The sequence below is a fragment of the Colletotrichum abscissum genome (assembly GCF_030869225.1).
Source record: "Colletotrichum abscissum strain IMI 504890 chromosome Unknown Scaffold_8.1, whole genome shotgun sequence".
In the NCBI taxonomy this organism is placed as follows: domain Eukaryota; kingdom Fungi; phylum Ascomycota; class Sordariomycetes; order Glomerellales; family Glomerellaceae; genus Colletotrichum; species Colletotrichum abscissum.
The window spans coordinates 155,351-181,706 of NW_026850525.1; the positions used below are offsets into that span (position 1 = coordinate 155,351).

A 26,356-nucleotide genomic window follows, 5' to 3' on the forward strand; every position below is an offset into this window, starting at 1 on the left:
GATAGCTGCCCCTTCTGGAACCTTTTTTTTGGCCGTCGAGGAAAGATCCCGAGCTTGTCCTTTTAGGGCTAGCGCTGGTGGGGGAGCCCCTGTAACAAGAAACAAGACTCCCAAGGTCCCAGCAATTCACCTGTGCGTCCCTGGCAAACTGGCCCGTATCTGTCCATATCGGGGACCAGCCACTGCGGCCCCGACGCAGACAAACGTGGGGCAGGGACCAATTAAAACCACTATACGGAAGCCGATAATCCGGAGCGTAGGGCAGAGTGGAGGGGGAAAGGGGAGCTCTTTGACAAGAACCTGGCAGCCTGGAAACGATACGGAGTACGTACCCGCCTAGCTGACCTGATAAGCTTACACACTGGTGCAACTACCTTACAGTGCTGACTGATCATTTATCGGAAGTGCCTGGTGTGCCTGCGTTTCGTACCGTGCTGTGCCTGAGTGGCACGGGTGGTAGAAGTCCCCCGTAATGACATAATCACCTTGTTCACGTGACTGGCTAAAGGTTCCCTTTCCGATTGAGGCCCGCCGTCCCCGTCTCGAGTGGACCAGCACTAGGCCGCTCCGGAGCCACTTGGGGCGCTCGCGCCGAGCCCGAGTCAGGGTCGAGGAACGCCGCCAACGTACGGAAAACGGCCTGCAACCATTGCATCCACATCGTCCGCATGTCTTGCGTAAGGCAGGACGAAGACGTGGGTCATGGAGGCGACTGACACCCACTTTGGAGTCTCGGGGTATCGAGATCACGTCTTCCATGCAGTCCCGCCAAACACTCAGAGTCGAGCGATATGGATAACCCGTACCGTCAAGCCACCGAGACTCGTGTGGTGGGCGGCGAGACCAAACGTTCGGGCCAGATCAATAGGCGACTAAATCACTAGACTGGCGAAGAGGTTTCTTTGTCTCCCGCTCGCTACGCCGCGCATCAAGACATGGCGCTCATGGCGCTGATGGACCGCGGCCCGTCACCGCAATGTTCAGTTTTTCACTCTCGGACACACCATGCTGAACCAAAGTCTGCATCGAGCTTCAGCAGGAACTCCGAACCGGCGGCAGCTTCGTCTTCCGGCAGAATGTGTGCTACGATGGCATCCAATTCGCGTCCAAGACGCAAGATCCACGGATCTTGACCCGACAACGATGCACACTAGAGACGCGTTCTCTGGCCCGGCGGGCAGGCTGCATGTCGCAGCTGCATTCCTCCCGACCGGCTCGTTGGTAGATTCGCCGGGTGCGACTGTCCACCGCAGCTCCGTACCACGCCGTGACTTCTCACGAGAACTGAGCTACCGTATGTAGAGCTTGATCGTCGTCGGCATGTAGAGGCCGGCATAGGAAGAACGATGAATGTTGAGTTCCAGCTCCGTGGTTCGGCCGGAGTCGTCCCTTCGGCCCACAGTCCGCTTTCCTTACATATTCTATGGTGTATGTCTAAAGCGCCGTGCCTGCTCCTCCTCTCCTCCTTCCTCGGGCCCTCCTCGTCATTCGTCTTGAAAGAGCTTTCCGGCCTCGAAATCCTCTTTCCCTCCTTCGTTCTAGTGACCCACGCTGGCTTTCCTCCCGTGCCTGGACTAAGCAATCCCACGCCATCCACTGGACATCATCCTCTTCTGCCTCAACCCTTTCGAGCTTCCCACAGCTGGCAGTCCCAGCAAATTTGCATCGTTCATCTCTTGGTGTTGATACCATACATCATGTTTTGAATCCTCTTGGAACCGCTATTGCTTCCTTTTTTTGGTGTCTTGGAACCCAGTCTTACCTCCTCTTTCTTGGACGTCGCAATGGCATGGCCACCACCACCACCACCACCACTACCAGACTCTGCATCTCTTGGATCTTGCTCTCGCTCCAGCTCCGTCCGAATCACCCGTAAGACAGATTGCGCCACATCGTATCCCCCATCGCCCGGGTCACAGCAAGATTCCATCAAGTCTGACCAGGTCTTTGAAAATGTCGACCTTTCATCCAGTCTCGACGGTCTGCACATCAACGGTGTCGAGGCTTGGAATACTTTGAGCAGCATGGCTGTTTTAGGTTTAGAGCCCAACAGCGGCGACTCCCATGACGATCTCATTCCATTCCCTCGGGTATCAGTTGATAGCAGCAACGACGACGATCATGAGCATTCGGACTCGGACACGTCCTCCAGACGAGGTCCATTTTACAAATGGATGAAAACGCTCCATCGACGCGCCAAGCAGCGAACACAGCATATGAATGGAGACGGTACCCTACCCTGGAAGCTCCTAGATTCGGCTGATAGGTCAGCACTTTCTCGGAGGACTCGCCATAGGAGATCATCATCAGGTTCATCATTCGGATTTGTCGCTGCGGTGAAAAGTGCTAGTGTCAGTCTTGCTAGCGGCAGTGCTATCACACGCCCTCGAGGCAACAGCCGCCGCTCGCTGGCCTATTCCAAAACCGAGCGCAGCAGCAGAGGTTCTTTCACCGCGACTAGATTTTCAGAGGACAGTTGTAATGCCGAGTGGCCAGCTCAGGTTGACCCGTTGGCAACCGAACGCGCTTTGCAGCGTAGACGCATCTTGGAGGAACTCATCAGCACTGAGGAAGGTTATATTGCGGACGTCCGCTTCCTGATGAACGTAGGTCGCCGATGCTGTCCAAGGCAATGGTCACGAACGTAGAGAGAACTAATTTTGTTAGGTTTACATTACAATTCTCGCTTCCCTGCCTACTCTACCTCCGGGGCTTAGGTCCTCGATCAACCGTAATCTCACAGATATCGTTGAACTCCATGAAGAGCTACTGGGCGAGCTGCACCGCGCTGTACCGGACTCAGAGTACACCCAGATGGAGATCCCGTCGTTGCCCAGAAAGCCCCCTAGCCGTGGACATCAGCGAATGAGGAGTCTCGATTCAGTGCCAGAAGACGACGACAGGGCCATAAGCTGGCTTCAAGAAGTACCTGGTATGATATCTGAAGCACAGGTTGCTGGAGATGTAGCGAAGGTGTTCAGTAGAAAGGTAACTGCTCGAATCCACATATCACCACGGCTGAGCGTCATTGCTGACCTGTTTTGCAGATGAACCGCTTCTTCATTTACGAGGAATACGGCGCAAAGTATGAAATGATGATCAAGGATGTTGCTTCGGCTCATCGGACTATGCCGCAATGGGATACGTATCAGAGAGGCATTGAGACACTCGCTTCATCGTTGGGCTCTGCGAACAGTCATGCCGACCAGGCAAAGAAGTCACTGACTATTGGAGATCTCCTTGTCAAGGTCAGCAATGTGCTCCAATCGGGACCAGACGTGGTGCTGATGAACTTTTAGCCAATCCAGCGGATCTGCAAGTATCCTCTGCTTTTTGCCGAACTTCTGAAGCACACACCTGTGGCAGACTGTCCGAACTCCCACATGGAGGTTGAAAGCGCTCTTTTGCGACTGCGAGAGGCCACAGCTGAGATCAATCGAGCGACGAACGACAGGCGAATGAAATCCACGCTGGAAAGAACTTGGGTTCTTCAAGACAGACTGGTCTTCCCGGAGCAGGTAAGTTAGTATCACAAAGCGCTCACGGATTTAAATTAACAGCTTTGGGAAGAAACTCGATGCAGCGTCGAAAAACCGGATCAGGTCCTTTGGCCATGTTGAGCTTTGCGGTGCACTGCATGTTTGCTGGCAAACAAAAGATGGCGCAAAAGGACAGTACATGACTTGTCTCCTCTATCACAATGTCTTTTGTCTAGCTTCAGCCAGCAAAGTGGACCAGATCTACACTATCCAAGCGTGTATCAACCTGGCCAGCATCAAGATCGAGGAGGCGGATAATGGGAGAGGTTTGTGGCGTTTCCATACGAGTGCCCGAGTATCTCTGCTAACAATTCCAAGGTCTTCAATGTCATACAGCTCCATTCTCATGGAAACTTGTTTTTGAGTGCGATTCCCAGCTATACGAGATACTCATGACTGCCTGTTCGCCTCGAGAGCAAGAAGAATGGCGAAGCCGGTTGTCGGTTGCCAGAACGGGAGAGCAAGAGCAGATCGACCCTAATCTGTACAGCTCAATGTCTTTGAACATGAAGAGTCTGGGTACGGTGTTTAGAAAACCAGGTTTGTCCAGTTCCCCCAAAAGTCTTCGGTCCCAGTTATTGACAGCTGCCCAGGCACTGTTGCCCGTCGGATATCGATTCATCGCGCCACCACAGTTGGCCCAAAATCGCCCTTGTGTCAGGTCATTTTGAAGAATACTAGTGTTCTGCGAGACAATTCAGATGCCGCATCCACTACATCTATCAACCGCTCGCAATCGCTGCTCACAACGAGCCCTCGCATTCCAATTCTGGCACCTCCACGAGGCGAGAGAGCTCGACTTGAAGCTCTCATGTCTGACATCTGGAGCCGAGATATCCTCCCGTTCCCCGGTATGACTGGTAGATCTCGCTCTGAACACTTGGTTCGGAGTTCTGCTAGTACAATGATGCGGAAGCTCAGCGTTGCAAGCATCGCCAGCTCTTTTGCAAAGAGGTCCAACAGTGTTGCAAGCATGGGGAAGCTCGTCCCTGACGAGAATGTGGGAGAGAAGCAAGAAAACGCGCATCATGGACATGCCTTCAAGCTTTGCGAAGAGGATAGTCCGAATATTGCACACGGTCTCGATGACGAAGCTGGTGAAACAGCAAAGACTCGCTTGCCCAAAATCGACGACGATGTCGAGGTTATAAGCACGGTTAGCGCTCCGGCGACCCCGATGTTGAATCCGACCAAGATTCTTGTTCATGCAGATCCAGTCGAACAATTGCGGCTGGAACACATCTACTCTGGGGACGCGTATACATCGAGACCATCCATTTTGCGCACTGCGTCAGGAAACAACTTGCCGAGAGTGCGTCGAGACCACATTTCCGACAGAAAATCACCCTGTCCGTCCGAGAAAGGTGTTTACCGGGAGCATCAACATCGAGCACCAAAAGGGCCCAAACTGTCCCACAAGGCGTCGATGCGCTGGGGCAAGGCTGGCACATTGAACAGAGACGATTTGGTCCAGGGCATCCGAAGCTTCTTTCGATGAAGACCAGCCGCAGCGTTTGGCCTTTAGTCGGCTTCAATGGATGAATCATGACAGATTGACTGGAATTGAATGCGAAAGATGGAGGTGCACGTCACTATGTTACGCCCATTGGCTATATTCATTGAGAAACTCTGAAGAGGGGAAAGGCACTGAGTTTATATGGAGGTATTCTTAGTTCTGATTGTTTTTATCGTCGAGTTGACGAGAGTATAATGATACCCCTGCGTTAAAGTGCTCATTACCCACCGCAATAAGTTACGCAGTCTCGAAGTTACACCAGATGATGTCAGTGATGCCATCGTGAGGCTTGACTCCTGGTAATGCCTCTTTCTGCGGACGTCCGTCTCCATGTTTGGACCTTCTTGGGAAAGTGGATGTTGAGCTCCCGTAGTGAGCCCCACCATAGCAAGCTGCCCTGGCCAGTGAGGTGACTTGCATTGATGTAAGGTACCTCGGGACATCGAGGGCGGTTCAGTTTGCGCTGTGAAAAAGGGCATGGCAAGGCACACAATAAGTAAGGTAGGTACTCCGTACTTTGTGCCAAACGTTTCCTTCCCCATCTAGATCATTCCAGCCGCAAGTTGTCGCAACGTGTAAACACCCCTTTGGCCTACTTTCCTTGGTCTGAGATTAGCGGTGACGTACTACAGTGGTGCGATGCAGGAACGCTCAGAGTTCCCGGTACCTAATGGGCGAGTTTGGCGACGTGCCTGGACCAGCTGGGCGATGCACGGAGCACATAGCTGCCCCGCTCCCTGCCTGGGCAAGCTCCCCAATGGCGGGGCAGTGATGAAAGGCAGTCGCGTGTTCCCGCACCTATGACGTACCTTCCAAATCACGAGCTTCCCAGCTCCCGCCCTCTCCTCGTAGCGTAGCTGGGGGAAGCTCCTCCCCCTCTTCAGCTTTTCCTCATATTAAAAGGCTGCGGCATACCTTGAGCTCCCATCTGTCTTCTCCTCTTCAGATCAATCAACCAAACAAAAACATCCTGAGATACCCGACGACATTTCGTCTTACACGCACATTCCTATCACATTCACAAGACCTCCATCGAGAGTTCATCATTCAATCACTTACCAAAACACACTACACTCCTACACACCACCACTACAACAGTCAAAATGGTTCGCGGCGAGGCTTCCCAGACTAAGGTCCACTTCAAGGGCCAGGAGGACGACTTCATCATCTTCGTTGAGGACCCCGAGCTCTACAAGAAGTGGAAGACCGACAAGTCTGTTCCTCTGGCACACTTCATTTCCTCATACAAGATCTTCGTCACGCACAAGTAAGTTGCAACTTTGCCTTCTTCCTACCTCTTCCTTCCCATCACCAGTGCTTCATCTGGTTGTCTATTCACCATCTTTGGCCCAATTGGATTTGAGGTCTGCCATTGCAATGGCTTCGGCCTATGGCAGGGCGGGGGAGCGTTCGGGCCTCCAATTGTTTGCTTCCCAACATGCTACCGACACCTACTTGGCCTACCCCGCATTTCCACACATTACGCACAGCGGCTAACTCAATGAATTAGGCAAGGTGCACAGGGCCAGTACGATGCCGCTTCCAAGTCCACACTCGAGAACGAGTTTGGTACCAGCGTCGATGATGAAGTGATCAAGCAGATCCTTGAGAAGGGTGACACCCAGAACATTGAGGTCAGTCATACGTTGGACACACCACCTCAAGTGCAATCCACTGACAATGATATCAACAGTTCCCCGACCGCCAGGGTCCCAAGAACGATTCCCAGGGCGGCATGGTTGCCCACTAGAGGTCTTCCAACTCCCGCAGTCGCGTGAGGCTAGACGTGAGGGGCGGCATTGTCGCATCAGCTCGGCCAACATCTTACAGAAGGTTGCGGCCCAATGTGAGCCGAAACCGACGATTCCCTGGCGCTCGACGTAGCTGCGGTCAAAGGCGGGCTTTTCTGTTTTGAGGCGTTGAGGTATGGGGTGGTGTGTGCAGCGATGGCAGCGAGGCATTACGCTCGACGGAGCACGCCTAACAATGACAATCCGAAAGAAGATGTCTTGAAGGGGAACATTGATCGCGTTCCCATCAACCAATTTACATGCAACGGAGGATGATGTACAAGGTGTGATAACCTTAAAAAATCTCCTTCGAGCCCGACAAGGGTTCAACATCGACGCCATGGTCAAGCATGGGGTCGATTGCATGGGTTTACTTAGCGAATAGCTGAATATGAGCACATGACTTCTCTCCATCGATTTTGTCCTTGTCTGCACCCGATGATTATGAATGATTTTGACGTATGCACATTTAAGGGGTGTTTGATCCATTTGCGGTGCAAGCAGTAAGAGTGCTGAAAATCTTCGCAGTACACGAAATGTAAGAAGCTTGGGTAGTAAGTCAGTGCCGTCAGATCCGAAAACTGATCGGGTCGACTGGCAATAGAGCAAGCTTTCGCGATATGGTTGACCGACCGGGCGATTGATCAAAGTAAGCTCTTTCCGACGGCTTGGTCAGGCTTACTTCATGTAAATTGAGCCGCCAGGAACGGGCAGGACGCCTGGTCTATATAAAGATGGTTTTAATGTATTCGAATATGTGCAAGGCTGTCCGAAAAGTGGAGATACGAGTCGTTTGGGGGCCAGCGACGGCGGCCCCCCCGTTAGCTTGTCCAGCCGTGTTGTTAATCGTGCTGGACCTTGCGTCGTTGGTTCCTGTTGGGTCGTGGGTTTTTTTCTTCTCCCTCTCTCGTGGACTCGTGATGTGGTGCGCGCCCGTTTCTAAAGTGTTTCGGGGAGCCGCTGCGGTGCCTTGGCCCCCCCCCCCCCCCGACCCCTGCGTAGCCGCCCCCTCCTCGCCTGTCGCTGTTGCCTCCACGCGCCTCAAATTCTGAAAGGGGTTATTTTTCTCTTTTTTTTTGTCGTCGGGGGGACGATGTATGTGCTGTATGTGTGTGTGTCTGCATGTGGTGTCACTGATTACATACTTTGAGGTCATCTACACACACGCCCTTTTTCAGGTGAGAATGAAGGTTCGATGGAAAGCAAAAAAAGAAAAAAAAAATCGAAGAAAGAAACCTTGACGCTCCCGTAAACCATCGGTTCCCTTGGCTGCGAAGGAAAAAGTCTAAGTGCGAAAGAGAGAACAGAAGAAGGCGCCAAGAGCTCACGAGACCATCACGGGTCAACGGCAACTCTTTTTTTGAAAATATTTCTCTTGACTTTTTTTTCTGAATTGGTCAGTCCCGAGAGGTAATCTGAGAGGGATGAACCCCATGTCGTGGTATGCCATATGTCACCGGACGTTAAGCTTGTTTGCCGAGATTGCCGTCACATCGTGTCAGTTGATGATGATGGGGGACAAATTACAATTGGAGGGCTCATGTTTTGGGACTCATTCTTGGATCTGGTGATTTTTTTTATTGGAAATTTCTTGTCTTGATATTAGGTGTAGCATTGGTTGCTTCGGTCTCTATGGACCAAGGCCACGTCTCTTGACAGCGTTTTTCTTGGGCGGCGGCTATTCCTGGCAGAATCTCTCTCTCCAGCGTCCGCGCTCTCTCGCTCTCTTCTCATCCCATCCCCCGAGAACCAGAATCCCCTCATCCCGATATATTTTTGAGCCGAGCTTCGGGATGATACAATCCACCCTCCAGAACATGGGAGGTTGCATGCTCCAAAGCGAGGTGCCAAGGAGTCTCCTGTCTCTGGTCCTGCGGCTGCCCCCAACTGACCCATGCCCCGGTCAACGCGCCACCCACTGTGTGTAAGTCCATGGTAAGCCGATACGAAACAGGACGAACGACGACCGCATCCACCCACCCACACCACCACCACCACCACAACTGCCACGAGAAAGTATGCCCACGCTGAGATGACTTGAAGAGGAAAAAGGCTGAATAAGGTTATACCGTTATCGAGCCGCTGTAACCGAGAGTTGAGGAATAATCATGTAACCCTTTATCGTCAGGAAGAACGCCGATGCTGGATGCCGTGATATCGATTGGGATCGTTATAAACATGAAAGGAAAAAGTAGTAAACAAGTTGTCATGATAGCTCAGGGAAAGAACGGTGAGGTCTCGTTGATTCTCCCGAGTTTGCTTGGACTTGCTCGCCATGGGGTATACGGGAGTCTCTCTGACAGGTAGATGAGTGTACCGTGCGAGGTCGAGACAATTGTAACCGCCGCGAAGAAGGGGCGAGTGCAGTCTATACGCGAGAGCCATTGCGGCCTCTTTGGGGAAGGGTCCAGGGCTTAGCACAAATGATCTGGATACAAAAGTCAGTAAAATGTATAATGAGGTATAGATTTCATGCAAGCGTACCTCTCCTTCGCTGTAAGCCCAAAAGTAAACAACCAACCCGACAATGTAGTAAAGAGCAGAGTTGGTGCCCTGGTAGATGAGGGCGGCGGCGAGGGTGGTGAGAGGGAGGATGATGAGGCGGAACTCGAGACTGCGGTGGATTGCCGAGCCGGCGATGAATCCTAAAGGCCACTCCAGGGCCACCATGAACAGCGCCATGAGGAGATTGATAATTTGTAACACCGGCACGGGCTTGACAGCTGGGTCCAGCGTTTTGGTCAAGAAGTCCCAAAAGATCTTGGGCCAGAAGAAGCCCTCGAGAGCAGCGGCAAACTGGTCTGTTCGCAAAAGGTTAGTATTGAAGGTGCTTTGGCCCTCATGAGAGAGATCCAACTTACAAGCTGCCGCGCTCATAACGATGAGCCGAGCCCAATGGTTCTTAATAAGACGACCCATATTTCTCGATTAAATAATGTTGTTGACTTTTCGTGGAGCCTTCTTTTCCTCTCTCTTTCTGATTGCTCAGTTGTATTGTGAAATCTTTGATCCCTCTTTTTGCCTGTTGCGTTGGTAACCTGTATTGCGACCCTGCTGTGTCCGTCCTCTTTTCCCAAATAAACCCGTTGAACCAGTGAATGAAAGGAACGAAGGAAGCGGTCGTCGAGATCGGAGCCCTCTCGTGGAATAAAACGGGTAGTGGTGTAAAAGGCGACTAGGTCGTAAGGCAAACCGTGCAACGGCGAAAGGAAAGGAATAGGTACCGGACCTGCGGGTTGAAGAAAGAAGTGAAGGCGTTCGAACCGAAGAGTGTCGATATTAAAAGAAGGATATCGACAGGCAAGTGCGCAGCGCTGGCGAGGAAAGAAGAGAAGGTCAAGAGGAAGGACCAGAAGTGTCAACCGATCAATGAGGCGGGGGAGGACGACAGATCTATATTGAGACGAGAGAGTCGGGATGGATGAGACGACTTGGACTGAAGGTGGCAGACCCAGACCAGGGTGGGCGGATACTGGTGTGTGCCTGGCTGTGTGAGAGGTGGAGGACGATGTGGGCTTGGTCCAGCCCAGTGGGCAAGACGCCGAGCCGCACAGAAAAGCTGGTTGAGGCTTGTATCAGAATGGGCCCCGGGCTAGCTTGCTGGGCAGGGTATCAGTGTCGGGTGTTTCTGGCTCGACGCTGGAGCGAGTTCTCTAGAGAGCCAGGTACGAGCAATCTGATCTATGATGACAGCGGGCATCCGAGCGGCATTGAGACGTTTCTTGTTGCGCGAGGGGTCTTGGTTCTGCTATAGACCAGCCAGCAGAACTAAGAGGCGAAGCCAGGGGTCAGGTTGGCGTTGGTGATGATGTTGGTGGAGGTGTTGGTGGAGGTAGTGATGGTCAGTGTTGCAGGAAATGTGGACAGCAGTGACGGCGTGGTGTGTGATGCTCGTGGACCAGGATATCGTAGGATCTGAAGGCTGAAGCTCTTTGCGTTGAGGCTCTGTGGGAGTTATTCTCCTAGTGCCGGGAGACCGTGGTGAGGTACGGGGTATGAGGCAGTAGTCGGGATGGTGAAGCGTTGTGGTGGAGTATTTGGTACGTGATGTTCGTCAGGGATCTGTGCTCTATCGCCCCCGTCGCATGAAGGTTGTTTGATGATCAGACAGGACGGCTGTCAGGGACACTGGTGAAGCAAGGAGGTGGAAGAGGGACAGAAACGATGGCTGGTCGCACACGCGAAAGATGGAGGTAGACGAGTTTTAAGAAACGCCAGCTTTTGGGAGTCTGGTCGGATGAGAAAACCGGGGTAGAGTGATCTGGTCGGTCCATCTAGGCGGGATTGGATGCAAGAAAGAAGTGCAGTGCAGAAAGCGGCGCAGAGAGCGGCATCATACGTCCGTCTGGCATGGCAGCGTTACGGCGCTACCATACCCGCCCGACCCAGCCACGGCCATGGCCGGTCATGGAATCTCAGTCGAGAACCAGTTGAAAGTGGTCACACAGGTATTGGAGAAGGGCGACTAGACACTAGAGGTAGCTCAGCCAGGGCCCCAAGGAGGTTGAAGCCGTCACTTGACTGCATGATGGGGGATATGCTTGGGTGAAGGATGTAGGCGAGCGGGTACGGATGCAATGTTGCCCGGGATGGGTGCGCGAGGCCAAGGCACGGTGAGAGAGTTGAGGGACATTGTTTCCTGCAAGCAATATAGTGAGTGGAGGACGTGGCGAGGCGTGGGGCTAGGCGACTTGAGGATCGGTGTGCGTGAATGGCTCGAACAAGTAACGAGAGAATATCTGTGAGGTAGGTATGGACTATGGAAGTTTTGGTGTGCAATACGGATTGAGCGAGTTGACGAGGTCGGAGGGGCTTGGGAAAGGGTCGAGTGACAGAGGTGGTTAACGCATCGACGTGATTGGGCCCGTACGCACAAGCCGTGGGCGGTTAGAGAATGAGCTCAGGCCAATAAGACCCCTTGCTGCTTCTCCTCTGGCAGGCGGAGAGTGGAGCGCACCTGCTAAGGGACCAGGGGTGAGACTGGGGCCGTCTGGTGTGCCGTCAGATCATCGCATCCCTCCTCAGTACTTGGGACCAGAAGGAAAGGACGAGATGGCTACCTGAATTCTCACTGGGAGAGCACCACAAAATCAAGTATCTTTCCTGTCTTTTCTGTCATCCCAGCTCTGCTCTCGTAGGTATCGCCTCATGAACCCTCCTCCTGGTCAGCCACCTCACGCACAGAAGATGGACAGCACAGCGCACTTTACCTCAACTCAGCAGAGAGGGGAAGCATTTGCCTTACACTACATACAGCAGGCCATCTGCCGTTGTAGCAGTGAGCAAGTGCCCTGTAAGACCCCAGCCTCCAGCGAGCTCATGCACCACTTTGGGAGGAGACGTCGATGATTTACGGGCCAGTGGTCGATTTAATTAATCTAGCTTCGGCCATTTCAGCAAATGAGAATGCAGAAAAATCTACGATAGGCAAGTCGAGCGGGAGGATAAACAGGCCAAAAGAAACAATACCCGCCTTTGCCTGTTTCCGAGCTGTTCTTGCCTTCCATTACGTCTTGGTATTGGTACAGCAGGAAGGTGAGTACCTAAGAAAAGCATCGCGGTCCGAATGATCGTGGTCTCTTCCTTCCTAGTCAGGCTTGTCAGGTTCTCACACAAGCAGGGGAAAGAACCTGATGTGCTTAGGTAAGAGTTGAAGGGTACGTCTCTCTACACCCTCTTCGCTTCGTCCGCACTCGCCTGTCGCACAAACTCTTTTGATCTTCCAGATGGCGTCGAAAGCGTAACAGAGATCGCGCACCCACTCGACTCGACAAGACGACACGACACAGCCCAGGCCATCCCGAACTTCAGACCACAAGAAGATTTTTCCCATTGCGCAAACTGCCCATTCCATCCAGAAATTCCCAGCTCCCACGCTGAGTTCATGCCATCTGATCCTCTGCAAAACTCTGAGACGGCTGATCAAAACCGCCTCAGACACACGCAAGTTCCAGAATGGCTGTGCTGAGGCACAGCTGGTTTGAGAAGATGGGACGGCTGCTCGTTGCCCGGTCGCAGTCACCGTCTCGACCATCACCGAACCCTGTACTCCACCACCACCACCACGAAACTACCCCTGTCCACCTTTGGACCGCAACGCAACCATGGACAACAGACCCCAGTCCCGTTGCCCCTCAAGAAAGTCCCTTCCTGGCTGGAGGTTGGCAAAAGCTGGGCATGCCACATGGAAGATATTGACAAGGATCGGACTTTTCTTTCTTCTTCTCTCTCATACCCCCTGCTCGTCTGCATTTGGGGTCCGTCGCATACTCCACAGCGGGCACGCTCTTCACCGTTGTCCAAAGTCCCAAACCCACGATGACGGGGACTAGTGTACGGCGCAGCAGCTGATGGAGAATCATCAATCGATAATCCGACGACTGCAGCTTCCATGACTTCTTTCGCCGATCGACCGACATGCCATATGGTATACTTAGTTCTATAGCCCCGCTGCCATTTTCGAAAAGATTAGTTGCTAAAGCGAACGAAGCCTTGATGGGGTGCGGAAGACAACCGAGAAAAGACGGTGGTGTTGTCTTATCCAGCAAACCTCTAAAGCGCATGAACGCCTGCCTCCTCAACGCCTCCCGTCTCACGGAGCAGGCCCCTGCTCAGTCGAGTCGACGTCCTCTTGACCCGATCAACAGACGACTCGAAGCCTTGAGGATGAACGCTGCACTTCAGACTGAGAACAGACCACACTAGGGACTGTGACGTTGCCATCAGAAGCTGTCAAGCAACCCATGTCGACAGAACCTTAAAGCCGTGAAGGAGGAGGGCATACGCTTGCGGTCTGGGGGCGGCTTTGCTCCTGCTACCAACGATGCTCAAGCCTGGGCGTCTTGCTGGCTTACCCCGTCATCGGTGCAACAAGACCGAGCGTCTCTGACTCTTCAGATGATCCTTTTGGGATGTAAAGCCGTTGTTCTCAAAGCGCCGAGATAAAACTGGCACGTTGGCTGGCATCGTCAGCTTTCTGCGGCAAGTGCCCGAGGGTCGATGGTGACAGCTCCGATCGACCGTTCGGGACACTAAAGCTTTGGCGTGGATGGCTCTTAGGGCCATTTTGCAAGCTGCTCTCCTTCCCCTCACCTTGGCCATTCGCAGTTGTAGTGCGAGCGGCGTGCCACGGTATCAGCCTCTCGCCGCCAGTCCCGCACCGGAGGAATCCTCAGTATCAACGGTCTTGGCATGGGCAACGAATCCTTGTGTGTCACCTACGTCTCTAGAAACGCATGTGCGGACGTGCTTTTGGGTCGAGCACGGTGGACTGCATGCTGCGTGCTCTCCGATAATAGCAACTTGCTATTATACTCGTCACTTGCCTGATTCAGCGTCGTAACTGCTGCGTTGTGACGATTCGATAGTCTAATTCTATGGCCAAGAGAACCCCGGTAGGATAGCTAGGAAAAGTGCTCATATCGAGGTCGCTTCGGCAGACAGGTGGCTGGCCTGCAGGGTCTTATTTGACTCTTGGTCAACGTCAAAAGTGCAAATCTGCAATCTCTCTCACCGATATGAGTTGCAGTACATCCCGCTCATCCGCTCCGCTGCATCGAATGCAGTTCTCTTCGATCGAGACTAAAAATAAAAGTATTACCGAGAACAGAGGAGGGGAAAAGCCCGCCGCTAACAATGAGGTGTGTTCAACTCTATTTGGGAGGGCGGTTCAGCACCGCGGCTCATTGGCTCCCCTCGCAGTAACCCACATGGCCCCGACCCACCCTCTATAACGGCCTGACCAACCAGCAGAGCTGTTGCTTCCGATTGAAGGAGGAGCCGTCACTTGTGCTACTGCAACCGCCGGGCATCAATCACAGCATTATTGATTTCGCTTCACACTGTCACGGCTGGACGCCAGAGGCTGGGCTGTTGATTTGAACAATTGAACCCTACAAAGGCGGTCAATTGGCTCAAATTGACAATTCCACTTTGCATGCACACATAGCTCACCGATATCCGAGCCAGAAATAGATATCCCATGAGCAGATTGTTCTAGCAGCATGGCACCACGGCAATGGCTGGCGAGATCTGCTCATGCCATGCAACCTAACGCCAGTTCCCCGCGCCGCATCAACTCGACCGAGGGCTGCTTACACCGAAGTTGGCAGGCAAACTTCTACGCGTAGTCTATCTCTTGAATGCGAGAACGAAGCAAAGCGATGCCCCTCCGTCACCTCGCACATTGTCTGTCTCTTATTGGTGTTATTAGCAGTACTGGTAAGCCAAAGCTTGTGCTCATCACACGTGCAGAGTAGAAAAAACAGATAAGCATATCTCTCAAGTATCCGATCCGAGCTAAGCGTCTTGTCAACAAGCTTTGGAACAATATCACGACCATTATAGCGCAATACGGGTGCAATAACGGCTACAATATGGCTGCAATACGGATGCAATAAGGGATTGCCCGCCCCATCGCCCTTGGTTCGGTCCACCTCAGGGCTCCCCTGCCGGACCATCCGGTCACAAACCGACGACTCTTTTGCTGCTTGCATGTGGTCCGGTTGTGGTGGTGATGGTCTCTGCACATGCTGCAGGCCACGAGTCGGTCATCGGGTGATGAGTGCCGTGCTGAAGTCATCATAACGTGTGTTCTTGTGTCAGTCCGCCCACCACACCGTCCCTCCAGAGTCTAACCCCGTTCCTCAGGGTATCAAACCCTTGGAGGAACGGGGTAACTCCCCATCGACGTCTCTGCGATTCCGTACACAATATTGCAGCAAAAGATAGTGCAAGACAAGTGAGTGAGAGATAGGTGGGGCCTAAGAACACTTCTAGAGCTTCCCCCCCCCCCCCCCCCCCCCCCACCCCCCCCCCCCCCCCCCCCCACACCCCCGCCCCCCCCCCCCAAAAAAAAAAAAAAAAAAAGGGAAAAAAAAAGAGGAGGAGAAAGGGGGGGGCCCAAAAAACCTCTTAAGCCCCCCCCCCCCCCCCCCCCCCCCTCTTCTCCAACAGCGTCAAAAGTGATGCAAGATCGACGACGCTCCCAAGAAGGCAAAGGGATTAAAAAACGCCCGGAAAGAGAAGAATGAAACATCCAGATCGACAATTCTCTATGAGTCGAGAATAAGGGAATATGTGACGGAAATAATAAGTGCGTCCTTCAACGTGAGAAGTGCACATCAATCAAGAGCCAAGACCGGATAGGCTTCATGATGCAACTCCCCTCTCTAGACGTTTGACAGCCCCCCCGATCGGATCGTCTCTGATCAAACATCACACTTTGGTAGAGTCCAGAATGCAAGATCCATCTCCTCTGACTCTCACCTCTGTCATCCTCTCTTCTCTGCCTCTGATATTCGTCGGATGAAATGATAAGAAAGAAAAGTTGACAAGGGCCCCCATAATAGGTTTCCCTGATCAGCACGGCTATTCAGCACAGCCGGGAAAGGAGGGGGACGGGGCACACACCACGACATCAAATGCTTCACAATTCCCTTCCCTTGCCTTGCCATGCACGCTCACTTACTGGTTCAATGGTCCATCACACGCAACATGCCACGCACTCAGAACGACCACATTCGATCCGTCTTATCCGTCCAGAGAAAAGCGCAGAGCCCTTCCTTGCTGTTGCCCACGCACGGATCTTGGGAAGCAATGGTACCTTTTTGTTCCTCATCCCGTCTTTTTTCTGGTGAGACGAAATGGCGTCGGTGGAGTTCCAAACGTCTCTTTTCCCGCGGTTGTCAACTTGTCAGTGTCAACTGGTCTTTTCTGAAGCGCGAACGACTGTCAACTGGTCGGTCTCCAAAGGCAGCCGTTTCCTCCTCCCCATCCTTCCGGCCCCCATCTCTCGGGTCTCAACTCTTGCGTGCATTGTTGGCCCGGTGGCTTGTCACAGCTGTCAGAGCCTCGCCTTTGGTACAAGCCGCCCACTCCACACATTGAACGGTGATGGCATCCATGGTCCAGATCTATCGTCTCTAGACGCTCAACTACCGGCCCCCCTTTTGCTCTGTTGACTCGTCTCATGTCTACCCTTGGTGATGCACACGGAACACAGTCTCCCCGAGTCCCCTTTCTCGAGTCCCCATTTCCCCCTTATCACGATCTTGACCAAGTTGAGCCCGATACGAAGTGCCCCGGGAAACTGGTATTCCTCCTATCTAGAGTCGTATACACACGTTAAGTGACGCCAGAGACCGGATATCGATCTGCCATCCGAAGAGCAAAGAAAGCCCACCGTCGCGCCATGATCATCTCCTGTCCACCTGTCAACGGCATCGGCAAGGTCTAAAACGGCCAACCCTGCTTTCTCAACCCCCCATTCCTCTCCCGGCCTCCAGAGCTCACGGCCAACGCTCATGTGAGAGCCAGCCTCTCCAGCGCCAGGAACCCCAGAATGGCCTTGCCGTCCTTCGGGCCCAACAAATCCAAGATTCGCGCCTTACCCTCCTCTGTGTCGGCGAGGGCGGCAATCTCGCGCGGGGACTGGCCTAATTCGCTGAGGAGGTTGGCGCCGTGTTCCGAGAGGGGTTCGTTGTCGCCAGCCATGTACAGGAGTAGGTCGGCGGAGGGTTGGGCTGGAGAGAGGGACGATGAAGACCTAGCGGCGAGCATCTCTTGGAGGCCTGCGAGAATTGAGGGGAGCTCCGTGTGTGACGTTAGAGGTAGTGTGAGTAGGGGCGGATCAAGCTTCTCTAATAGGCTTTGATGCGAACGGTTGTTAGCATTTTTCTACAGTACTGCAAAGCATGCCTAGAATGAAGCGGAATTGTTGCACATGTTCATGGGCGTGCGTCTGATGGCACTTTCCTTGAGCACATTACTTACTCAATCTTGAGCTCCATGAAAGCCTGCGTCGCATCACATTGATCGACGCCCTCGCCGACGAGGAAGATGGCAGCAATGTTGCAGCCTCCATCGAGGCTGTTGAAACGCTCTAGGCGCTGCGCGGTGGCTTGTTGGCCAACATCCTTTGGCGAGAGGAGGACGAAGCGAAAGGTCTGATTTTGGGAGATGGGGAGGGCGATGTCGTGTGTGTCTAGTCTGCGTTCTTATTGTTCAAATTTCCTGTTAGTGAATGGGAATGTGGAATGAAAAGGAAAGACATGCAGTCGATCATGTCTTTTCTTGTATTTTTTCGTACCTTGAAAGGGTGGTGTATTGCTTATTAGGAAAGGGATCAAGGGTGCCCATTCAGGACGCTGGCGGAGGGAGGAACAGAAGAACATGGTGGATCTGCTCACATTGGGTGACTTCTGCGATGGAATACGTTGGGTGTTATTCGACAATGGGAATAGTTTGAAAAGTTATTTGGGATCTTTGTATATGAGGTGAGTCAAGTCTGTGATTCAGACATGGCAAGAGCTGCCTGGTTACTCTTGCCAACTTTATTCTATCCTTTTCCGAGAGTGAGGTGATCCTTCTAAACTCCTCGCTACCTGGTTTGAGTTACACCTGCCCTTGGAATATTGGTACAGCACGGAGACAATTGTCGCCGGCTAGATGGTATCATGGTGAAATTGTACAGAAACCTCGCTCCTCCACGTCTCTTGCCTCCTACTCGCTGCGCAAAGAGACACAAACCTTCTATGCCGCCGACACAGTTGGCTTCTGCGTCTCCTGCGTCTCAGTCGATGCCGGCAATAGTTGAAGGCTCGGCAACAGAGGCTTCTTGGTCTTGGGATCCCTCAGCTCCTTGAGCGCGGCCTCAAGTGCCTGATATCTTTTGGTCCGCTCCTCTTCCTTTTGCGAGAGCGCCTCTTCGCGGCGTGTGAGCTCCTCGAGCTTGGCGTCGAGAGCCTTAATGCGCTCTGCATTCTGGTCAGGTTTTTGGGATGCCTTCCAGTACTCATAGAGGATAATGGCGCTCGCGACGCCGAGGATAAAGGTATCGCCGATAACGTCAGCGAAGAGGTCGACGGCCTTCGCTTCGGGGAGGGAGCGGAACTTTCGTCGCCAGACGCTCTTGAATCTGGGGCGTTCTTTTGTCGAGCTGCTACTACCGGTACTGCTGGTGCCGCTGGTCCCGGAAGTAGAGGAGGATGACGAAGTCGAAGTCGCGGAGGCTGATATAGAGTCTGGGGTTTTCGACTTTGCAAGCTCGGCATTTTCAGCTGCGAGCTTGGCCTTCAGCGCTTTGGCTTCCTCCTTTTCAACCTGTTCTTTCGTCTTCACAGTCGCCGCCTCAGCTTTTTCCTTTGCGCGTTGCTCGGCGTCTGGATTGCGAAGAAGGGCCACCGATAGGCGCATATTAAGCTGGTGTATGTGTTGGCCATAGCGTGCGGCGAAGGCGCGGAACTTGGGGTGATCGTGGGCTTGAGCTTTTATTTGGTTCTGTTCGCGATGTCAAGATTAGCTTCGTGGCCACGAGAAGTGGACGGTATTTCGGAGCATCAAGTAGAGGTTAGGAGACTTCCGACTTACGGCACCATATTTGGAAATGTGCCGCACAAAGAGTGCGGCGAGCTTGAACAGAGGTAATGGCACCATGGTGGGGTTATGGTCGAGGGTCGAATGAGTGACGGAAGGGTTGGACGGGAGAGAGCTCCGAGAGCTCCGTACTACTATGCTTGGCCTCGTCTTGGCGGTTTGTTTTCCCAGTCAATTGGAACATTCAATGGCCAATTGAAGGCGAAAAAAGACGAAAGAGCTATTTGAGATGTTGGTCGCTTTCAAATGTCAACACGCTTGGTGATCCGGATTTATCGGAGTCATTCTAGGCAGCTGACGTCGATGTTCGACATTTGGGGCTGCTGGAGGGGCGTCCTGGGGGAATAAGTCGGAGGGCGCAGATTTGATATTCCGCTTATTTCCACCTTCGGAGCCGACAGGTCTAGCAGAGCCCGGCCAGCCGGAGTACTAGTTCCCAAGCTCCTGAGTCTGAGCAGGACTGTCTGCAGGCCTGTTCATCTGGCTAAGCTGCATCCGAATTAGTAATTTGACCTTGACTAAGGAAAGACGAAGCTATAGAAATTAATCTAGATAAGACTTTGGCGTCACAAAAGTGATAAACGTGCCAAGATCGTAAAACAAAGATGACCTATTTGGTGGTGGTTCGATGCTGCTTACCTAAGGCGTTCGTTCACTTTGACTGAGGTGCCAAAAAGAGGTTCGTTGTGGAGTAACATCGGCCAGTCCTAGTTGTTCCCCATAGCGCTTTCAGAGCGTAGTTCCCCAGGCAACGGCGCGAAGCGAAGGTCAACAGCGCCGGTACACACCAACCCGGTCCTTCACTCCACCTCCATTACCAAAAGTTTACCGTTCGTCTCAACGGCACATCATCCCGACAACTCTCGACACTCAGAGGTGGTAAGTACTCTGCCACGTCCTCGTCTTGTCAGCAGTCGTGAGTTCACCGTCGGCTCTTGTATTGCTTGCGAGCTTCGTTTTTTACGCATCTGCATTGGCTGCACATGATCTCTTTGTGAGACTGGTACGTAAACAACCCTCGTCCGTGTTATTACTGCTTGTCCTGCCCGCTCGGTTGTGATTGTGGCCATTTGCGCTTGATGATGCGTATGATGGCACATGGACTGCACTACGTTCTTTCTTTCCAAGTCTTCAATATTATACACTTTTTGCTATACCTCCTTCCATTTTTCCCAGTCCTCCATGTGTGCTGACAAGATCTCATAATAGGCCCTTCCTCTCCATCACCCTGGGCCGACCTTGAAACTGCATTTTCGGCGCCCGTCGCTTCTGAGAGCCACAATCCTCTCAAACCCGCATCGATTACCAGGAAGCCCGAGGCCACAGTCATGGCCCATAGACTAGTGGCGAAAGGGGGCCTCGATTTGGAGGCATTGTCGCCTAGGGACGCCAACGCTCAGCGTATGCCCAAGGCCATTGAAATGAAGACGTCGAAGCCCGTCGCCCAGCTCAAAGCTGCAAAGGACAAGGAGCCACCACCGGTACCACCCGCGAGTATCGACGAGCCTCCGGCCAACGACCGTCCCAATGGAGCCGTCTACCAAGTCGGGAGAATGCTCGGCAAAGGTGGCTTTGCTGTCTGCTACCAAGGATACCTCTTGCCGGAGCGCAAGAAGTACGCGCTGAAGATTGTGCGAAGTCAGATGCCGTCCAAGATGATGCAAAAGGTCAGCCCCATTGCCGGTATATTTTTATTTCCAGGCTCGAGTCTAACGCGCACTGTAGTTCCAAACCGAACTCCAGATCCATTCGAAGATGAACCAGAAGAACATTGTCCAGTTCTTCAGAGCATTCTCGTTCCATGACTGCATGTACCTTGTTCTCGAGCTCTGCACCAATGGTTCTCTCATGGACATGGTCAAGAAGCGCAAAGGGTTGACGGAGCCTGAGGTTCGATTCTACTCTGTGCAAGTCGCCGGAGCCATCAAGTACATGCATGGAAAGGGCATCATTCACCGAGATCTGAAGATGGGTAACATCTTCCTCGACCACCGAATGAACGCCAAGGTTGGCGACTTTGGACTGGCTGCTTTGCTCGTTACCGGCCGCGATATGCAGACCATAAGAAGGACAACTCTGTGCGGCACGCCCAATTACATCGCACCCGAAATTCTCCAGAAGGGAAAGAAGGGCCATGACCACCAGGTTGATATCTGGAGCTTGGGCATCATCATGTCAGTACTCGTCGATTCGAACATGTTTACAGGACAGTTGCTAACCGAACCAGGTTTGCCATGTTGACATCCAAGCCACCCTTCCAGTCGACCAGCACCGAAGAAATCTACCGCCGAGCGAGAGAACGAGACTACGAATGGCCGAACCCGGAGACGACGCAAAAGTACATCAGCGAGGAGGCCAAGGACTGTGTAGCCACTATGCTCGAGGACGCGGATATGAGACCCGATCCAGACATCATCGTTCAACATCCCTTTTTCACTTGCGGCTATTTCCCTGTTGAGGCCGATATCACGACCAGACTCCTCACTCTGCCTCCCGACGGCTCGGAATTCTACACCAATCGCATGAGTGCCCAACTGCAAGCGGTCACCAAGAAAAACATGGAGGATATGTGCAGAGACTGCGGCGTGGGTCCATGGACACCAGTGCAGGTCGTTCACACTCAGACATGGAAAGAAATGGCTGCCGAGGAGAAGTCTGGGTTGACTCCCATGATTCCCCTGGGAGAGGACGTCGTCTACAGGCCATTCGACGATTGGCTTCGCGAGAAGCGGCATGCTCGTGCTCTTGCTGCCTCGGCGTCTTCGCGTCCTGATGCGGCTTCAGAGTCTCAATTAACAACTTCGCAAACAGCGCCGACAGGCCTGTTGCGCCAACCTCCTCAGAGTTTCGCGGCTCAACAAAGAGCACAGAACCGACCTCCGGTGATGGCCAGCTCTACCAGTTCTGTCAGACCCCGACCTCCTGCAGAAGCCCCCGCCCAGCCTCTTCAACCTGCAGAGGCACCTCGCCCAAGATCCGTTAGACAGCATAGTGCGCCCGAGTCTCGGACGAACCAGCTTGCGGAAGCCCCGTTGAGGAAGTCAAGTGCGCGTAGAACACCACTGCCGACATCGCAGTCGACAGGCGCTCTACCCGTCCAAGCCATGTCGTCTCAAGCCATGTCGTCACAGTCTTCAAACCAAGCCACTGTCACCATGACCGGGCTAATGGAGAATCTCAAGATCTCTTCCGATCAGAATGAGAGAGCTTCATTGTTTAGTCCAGCTGAACCCGCGGAGCCGGTAGCAGGCTCGAAGCCGGATGTCATTCTTGAGCGACTTCGCCGACTGCAAACAGAGTTGGAGCGCGCCCTGAACGCTCGAACAATGGCCATCATCTCTTCCAAGGATACCACTCCGCCTCATCCCAACGTGGTGGTGAAGTGGGTCGACTACACCAACAAATTCGGTCTTGGCTATATCTTGAATGATGGCGGTGTCGGGTGCATTTTGAGAGACATTCCTACGACCGAGGCCAGCAAGACTCTGACACTGCCTTCGGCTTGCATGCTTGTGCGTGATGCTGAGCGACACATTGAGCGACGTCATGACGAGTCGTATCTCGAGAGACATCAACCACTGCCGCCCACGCAAGACATCCATTTCTACGAGAACAACGGCGAGGCAGGTCTCACTCGAGTCTCTGTCTCCTCGAAGCAGTTCCGCGTACCGGTTTACGAAGACGGGACTCCCGGAAAGCTGAACCCCGGAAAGGATGTCTATGAACACAGAAAGCGAGAGCGCGTGATTCTTTGGAAAAAGTTCGCCAACTACATGATTGCCTATGGCAGGGATGAGCCAGTCCCCGCTGAGGAAACTGTCACTCGACCGATGGAGTTCTCTGTCAACAACTCTCAGCCTTCTGATCTGGTTACATTTTACCAACGCTTCGGCGATGTTGGCTGCTGGGTCTTTGGCGATGGCCATCTTCAGGTAAGCTTAAGTCGCACAACCGTAACGTAACGTGACGTGGCTAACAAAGTAACAGTTCAACTTCCCCGATCACACCAAGATCGTCTTGAACGCCGCAGGAACCTGGTGTCACTTCTGGCACCTCCCCATGGATGCGGCGCAGAACCTTGCCACTACTGGCAGCCTGGGCGCTGCTGCTCTTGACGAGAGGGCCATGTTGTCCTACCCTCTACAGACGCTGTTGAACTTCCAGGCCAAGCCCTCGGCGGCTCGTGCTACTCGTCCGACCACAACATCACGCCGGCGTCCGGAGATTCCAACCGAACTGCAGGGAATTCCTGTCGCTAATGACTTCCGTCGCAAGATCGAATTCATCAAAAACGCAATCAAGGAATGGGTCACAAATGGCGGTCTGGGTAATAGCGCTATGGACCGTGACCACAGACTGCGCTGGGGAGGTCACCGCGAGACCGTCATGGGCAACAGCTTTATCAAGGGTGTCTGGGTAACTGTTGGCGCTCGGTGGGGTGATACTAGACTGTCGGCCTACATTGACCCTGCCAACCCAATGGAAATGGGTGAAGAGATTGACGAATCCAAGAGACGACGACATTGAAGGACTACATTCGTCGACGGCGATGGAGTTTTGTGCAGTTCAGCAGCGAGAGCGGACTCTGCATTGTTACGTATGTTATGGTTTATCATTTTCAGCCAGCCCGGCCAGTTCGGCCGGCGCTCACGAGATCACGCCATGGTCGCCACGAGGGGAGATGGCATTGTCGGGCATATCTGGAGTTTAAAGGTCTTTACAGACATAGCAACGGCGTCTTGGGAGCATAATAAAGTGTCACGAGTATATACCAGAACTTGTTCAATGATGGGTTTCTTGCAGAGATGATTGTACTTGACGCCTCGTTTCAGCCATTCGTCCGGTCCAGGCAGTTCCCTTCCAAGGTTGCCTTCGGCCACTAATGTTGCCTTCAGTCAGCATTATCACCCCTTTTTTCGCGCCTTAGACTGGATAATGAATACTAGTCACGTCCTACTCTCGTGGGAGAAGAACGGCCCTTGGAACACAACCGTTTCCTTCCAGACCACCTTGATCAATCTAAATTGTTGAGGGAGACATTCATACAAGCTTAAGCAGCTGGTCCAGTATCAAACTCGCGGGATGACCAACCTTCACCCTGTTGCACCCCCCGTAAGATATTTACAACCCCTTGACTACCCTGAGAAAAAAGGCAAGGGGAATAACAGCAGGTAGGTAGGTAGGTAGGTAATCCATCATACTCAGAGTGCAAAAAGCTCAGCCCCCCTCACGGGGGACCTACGAAAACCACTAGACCATTGTTACGTACTATTCCTCAGTTATAACGGTACCAGCGATTTTTCACGAGACTCGAACTCGTGACCCATGGGAGCGGGGCAATTCAAACGAGGACATTCCCCGCCACGCCATGGGCCTTGGTGATAAATTGAAGCGATTTTGTTCAATAAGTAGTGATGGGTGGGCGGTGAGGGCGACTCTGGATGCGCTGCCTGTATCAGTCGTTGAGATGAGGTGGGTGCCTGAGGAGGAAGGGGCGTGGGAGGTGAGGGTGGTGAAGGTTTTGAAGTGGTGGGCTGGTGAATACTCACCTCAGTCATTGAGTGTATTGGCTCAATGATCAGGTTAGCTTTCAATTCTCCCACTAAGGTAATCGAAAGCTGCAAGTTCAAGCAGGTCAACGTGAAATTTACTGTGGCCCCAGTCTGAGTCGCCGCGGTCATTCCATAATTCGAGATACTGCTAAGCTCCATACAACTCGTAATTCAGCCTGGAATTCAGACTTGTTGTATGGATGAGACAAGGTTTATTCGTCCAGTAATTTTTCGTATTTGCATATGAGTGCGGCGTGGAATTCATAACCTCAAAACCCGCGCCTATTAATGCTGTCTTGATACACACTTCTGATTATATCTTGTACTCGTTTCACTGGGTCTTTGGTGTCATAGTTCTGCTAGCTGAACCATACTCTAGTCGCATCATTTACTGATCAAAGTAGCTCATACTAGAGACCGCTTGGATGATAACGCCTCTTTATGCTGGCTGAAAAGTTTTTGCAGAAAAGAAGTGGAGGATTCGGTTCTCTGCTCCCCAATACGCAACACAATACGCAGCACAATAGGTAGACGAGCCCGAAGTCGCTACGCCACTCACCACCTCGGTCCTTCAAGATGCCTAGATTGAAAATAGCAGACTTCATGTCAACGAAAAGACTTCGGCTTCAGCAACGCATCTCCTATTTTTCGGAAGTAGTCAGGGGCAAGCTTGATTTGCTGAAGGTTAATTTGGTATGCCCTGCTGTCAATCTGCCACATATACCTGGAGGCTTAGATAGGCGGAACCAAAATACAACGGGAAGGCAGGCCCTGTGCTCTTCTCCGCACGCCTTCCTCTCCCACATCAAAAAAGCCTGCTCCTTTCTCCCATCCACAACCACAACCACCATCACCCAAACACTCATTCACAACATCAAAATGATGGCCTCTGTGATAGCCTCCGTGATAGCCTCAACAAAGAGCAAAAGAGAATGAGCCACACCCGATTTGAACGGATAACCTTTCGATCTGGAGTCGAACGCGCTACCGTTGCGCCAGCAGCCCTGCATCACCTGTATCCTAGGATGCAGGGATGATTGGTGGTCGAGTCTGAAAATCCGACTATGAAATCTTGGAGATGTGTTTTTTTGTGCGCGATTCTGCAAAGTTGCGGAGCCCAAAGTCCTCTTTCGGGTAAGGTGAAATTGCGGTTGTGGAGTTTGGGCGGGCTGGTGGGATATGCGGGTTTCCATGGGTCGAGTGGTCTTTTGGAGTCGACAACTCGAGACTCCTTTGCAATATCGCAGTTGCCGTTGTCTACCTTTGGCTACCTCTGGGAAAGCGATTCCTTCGACTTGTGTAGGATATTGATTCAAGGCGTCTCCTGTCAGGAGTTGTGTCCTTCGATCGAGTTTTCGAAGGCTTTAGCAACGCCAGGCCTAGACTGATGTCCAAGAGACAACGATGGGATCAACAAGCTGGCTGTACTTTGCCAAATTCAAGTCAGGCGGCACGGCAGACGCTTGCTGAATCTAACGCGCTGTAGCAACGTAGATGCGTCGCGACATTTCAGCATCGGGCCGCATCTTCACGTCAGAGTTAAGCCAAAGTATCTCTCGAGTCACGCAATCAGGTTCATGCGGG

At 52.7% G+C, this 26,356-nt stretch overlaps 6 protein-coding genes across 6 annotated transcripts; 3 read left to right on the forward strand and 3 right to left on the reverse strand.

Moving 5' to 3' along the window:
- Positions 1–1,784: 1,784 nt before the first annotated feature.
- CABS01_04085 (RhoGEF domain-containing protein) lies at positions 1,785–5,037 on the forward strand (the record flags this gene model as incomplete). The annotated part of the gene is made up of 7 exons (XM_060537457.1): positions 1,785–2,606; positions 2,668–2,988; positions 3,048–3,248; positions 3,300–3,518; positions 3,571–3,805; positions 3,858–4,079; positions 4,133–5,037. 7 exons carry the CDS (start codon positions 1,785–1,787, stop codon positions 5,035–5,037), a joined length of 2,925 nt encoding a protein of 974 aa, XP_060390302.1.
- Positions 5,038–6,158: 1,121 nt separating this feature from the next.
- CABS01_04086 (shwachman-Bodian-Diamond syndrome protein) lies at positions 6,159–6,805 on the forward strand (the record flags this gene model as incomplete). Its single annotated transcript, XM_060537458.1, has 3 exons — positions 6,159–6,322; positions 6,566–6,689; positions 6,749–6,805. 3 exons carry the CDS (start codon positions 6,159–6,161, stop codon positions 6,803–6,805), a joined length of 345 nt encoding a protein of 114 aa, XP_060390303.1.
- A 2,408-nt stretch (positions 6,806–9,213) lies between these two features.
- CABS01_04087 (uncharacterized protein) lies at positions 9,214–9,722 on the reverse strand (the record flags this gene model as incomplete). Its single annotated transcript, XM_060537459.1, has 3 exons — positions 9,214–9,273; positions 9,330–9,646; positions 9,707–9,722. The coding sequence occupies 3 exons, from the start codon at positions 9,720–9,722 to the stop codon at positions 9,214–9,216; spliced, it is 393 nt and encodes a 130-aa protein (XP_060390304.1).
- A 7,425-nt stretch (positions 9,723–17,147) lies between these two features.
- On the reverse strand, positions 17,148–18,019 carry CABS01_04088 (uncharacterized protein; the record flags this gene model as incomplete). The annotated part of the gene is made up of 3 exons (XM_060537460.1): positions 17,148–17,493; positions 17,619–17,829; positions 17,935–18,019. 3 exons carry the CDS (start codon positions 18,017–18,019, stop codon positions 17,148–17,150), a joined length of 642 nt encoding a protein of 213 aa, XP_060390305.1.
- A 358-nt stretch (positions 18,020–18,377) lies between these two features.
- On the reverse strand, positions 18,378–19,280 carry CABS01_04089 (OPA3 family protein; the record flags this gene model as incomplete). The annotated part of the gene is made up of 2 exons (XM_060537461.1): positions 18,378–19,124; positions 19,215–19,280. The coding sequence occupies 2 exons, from the start codon at positions 19,278–19,280 to the stop codon at positions 18,378–18,380; spliced, it is 813 nt and encodes a 270-aa protein (XP_060390306.1).
- A 1,268-nt stretch (positions 19,281–20,548) lies between these two features.
- On the forward strand, positions 20,549–23,747 carry CABS01_04090 (uncharacterized protein; the record flags this gene model as incomplete). Its single annotated transcript, XM_060537462.1, has 4 exons — positions 20,549–20,887; positions 20,946–21,394; positions 21,448–23,152; positions 23,208–23,747. 4 exons carry the CDS (start codon positions 20,549–20,551, stop codon positions 23,745–23,747), a joined length of 3,033 nt encoding a protein of 1,010 aa, XP_060390307.1.
- Positions 23,748–26,356: the final 2,609 nt, after the last annotated feature.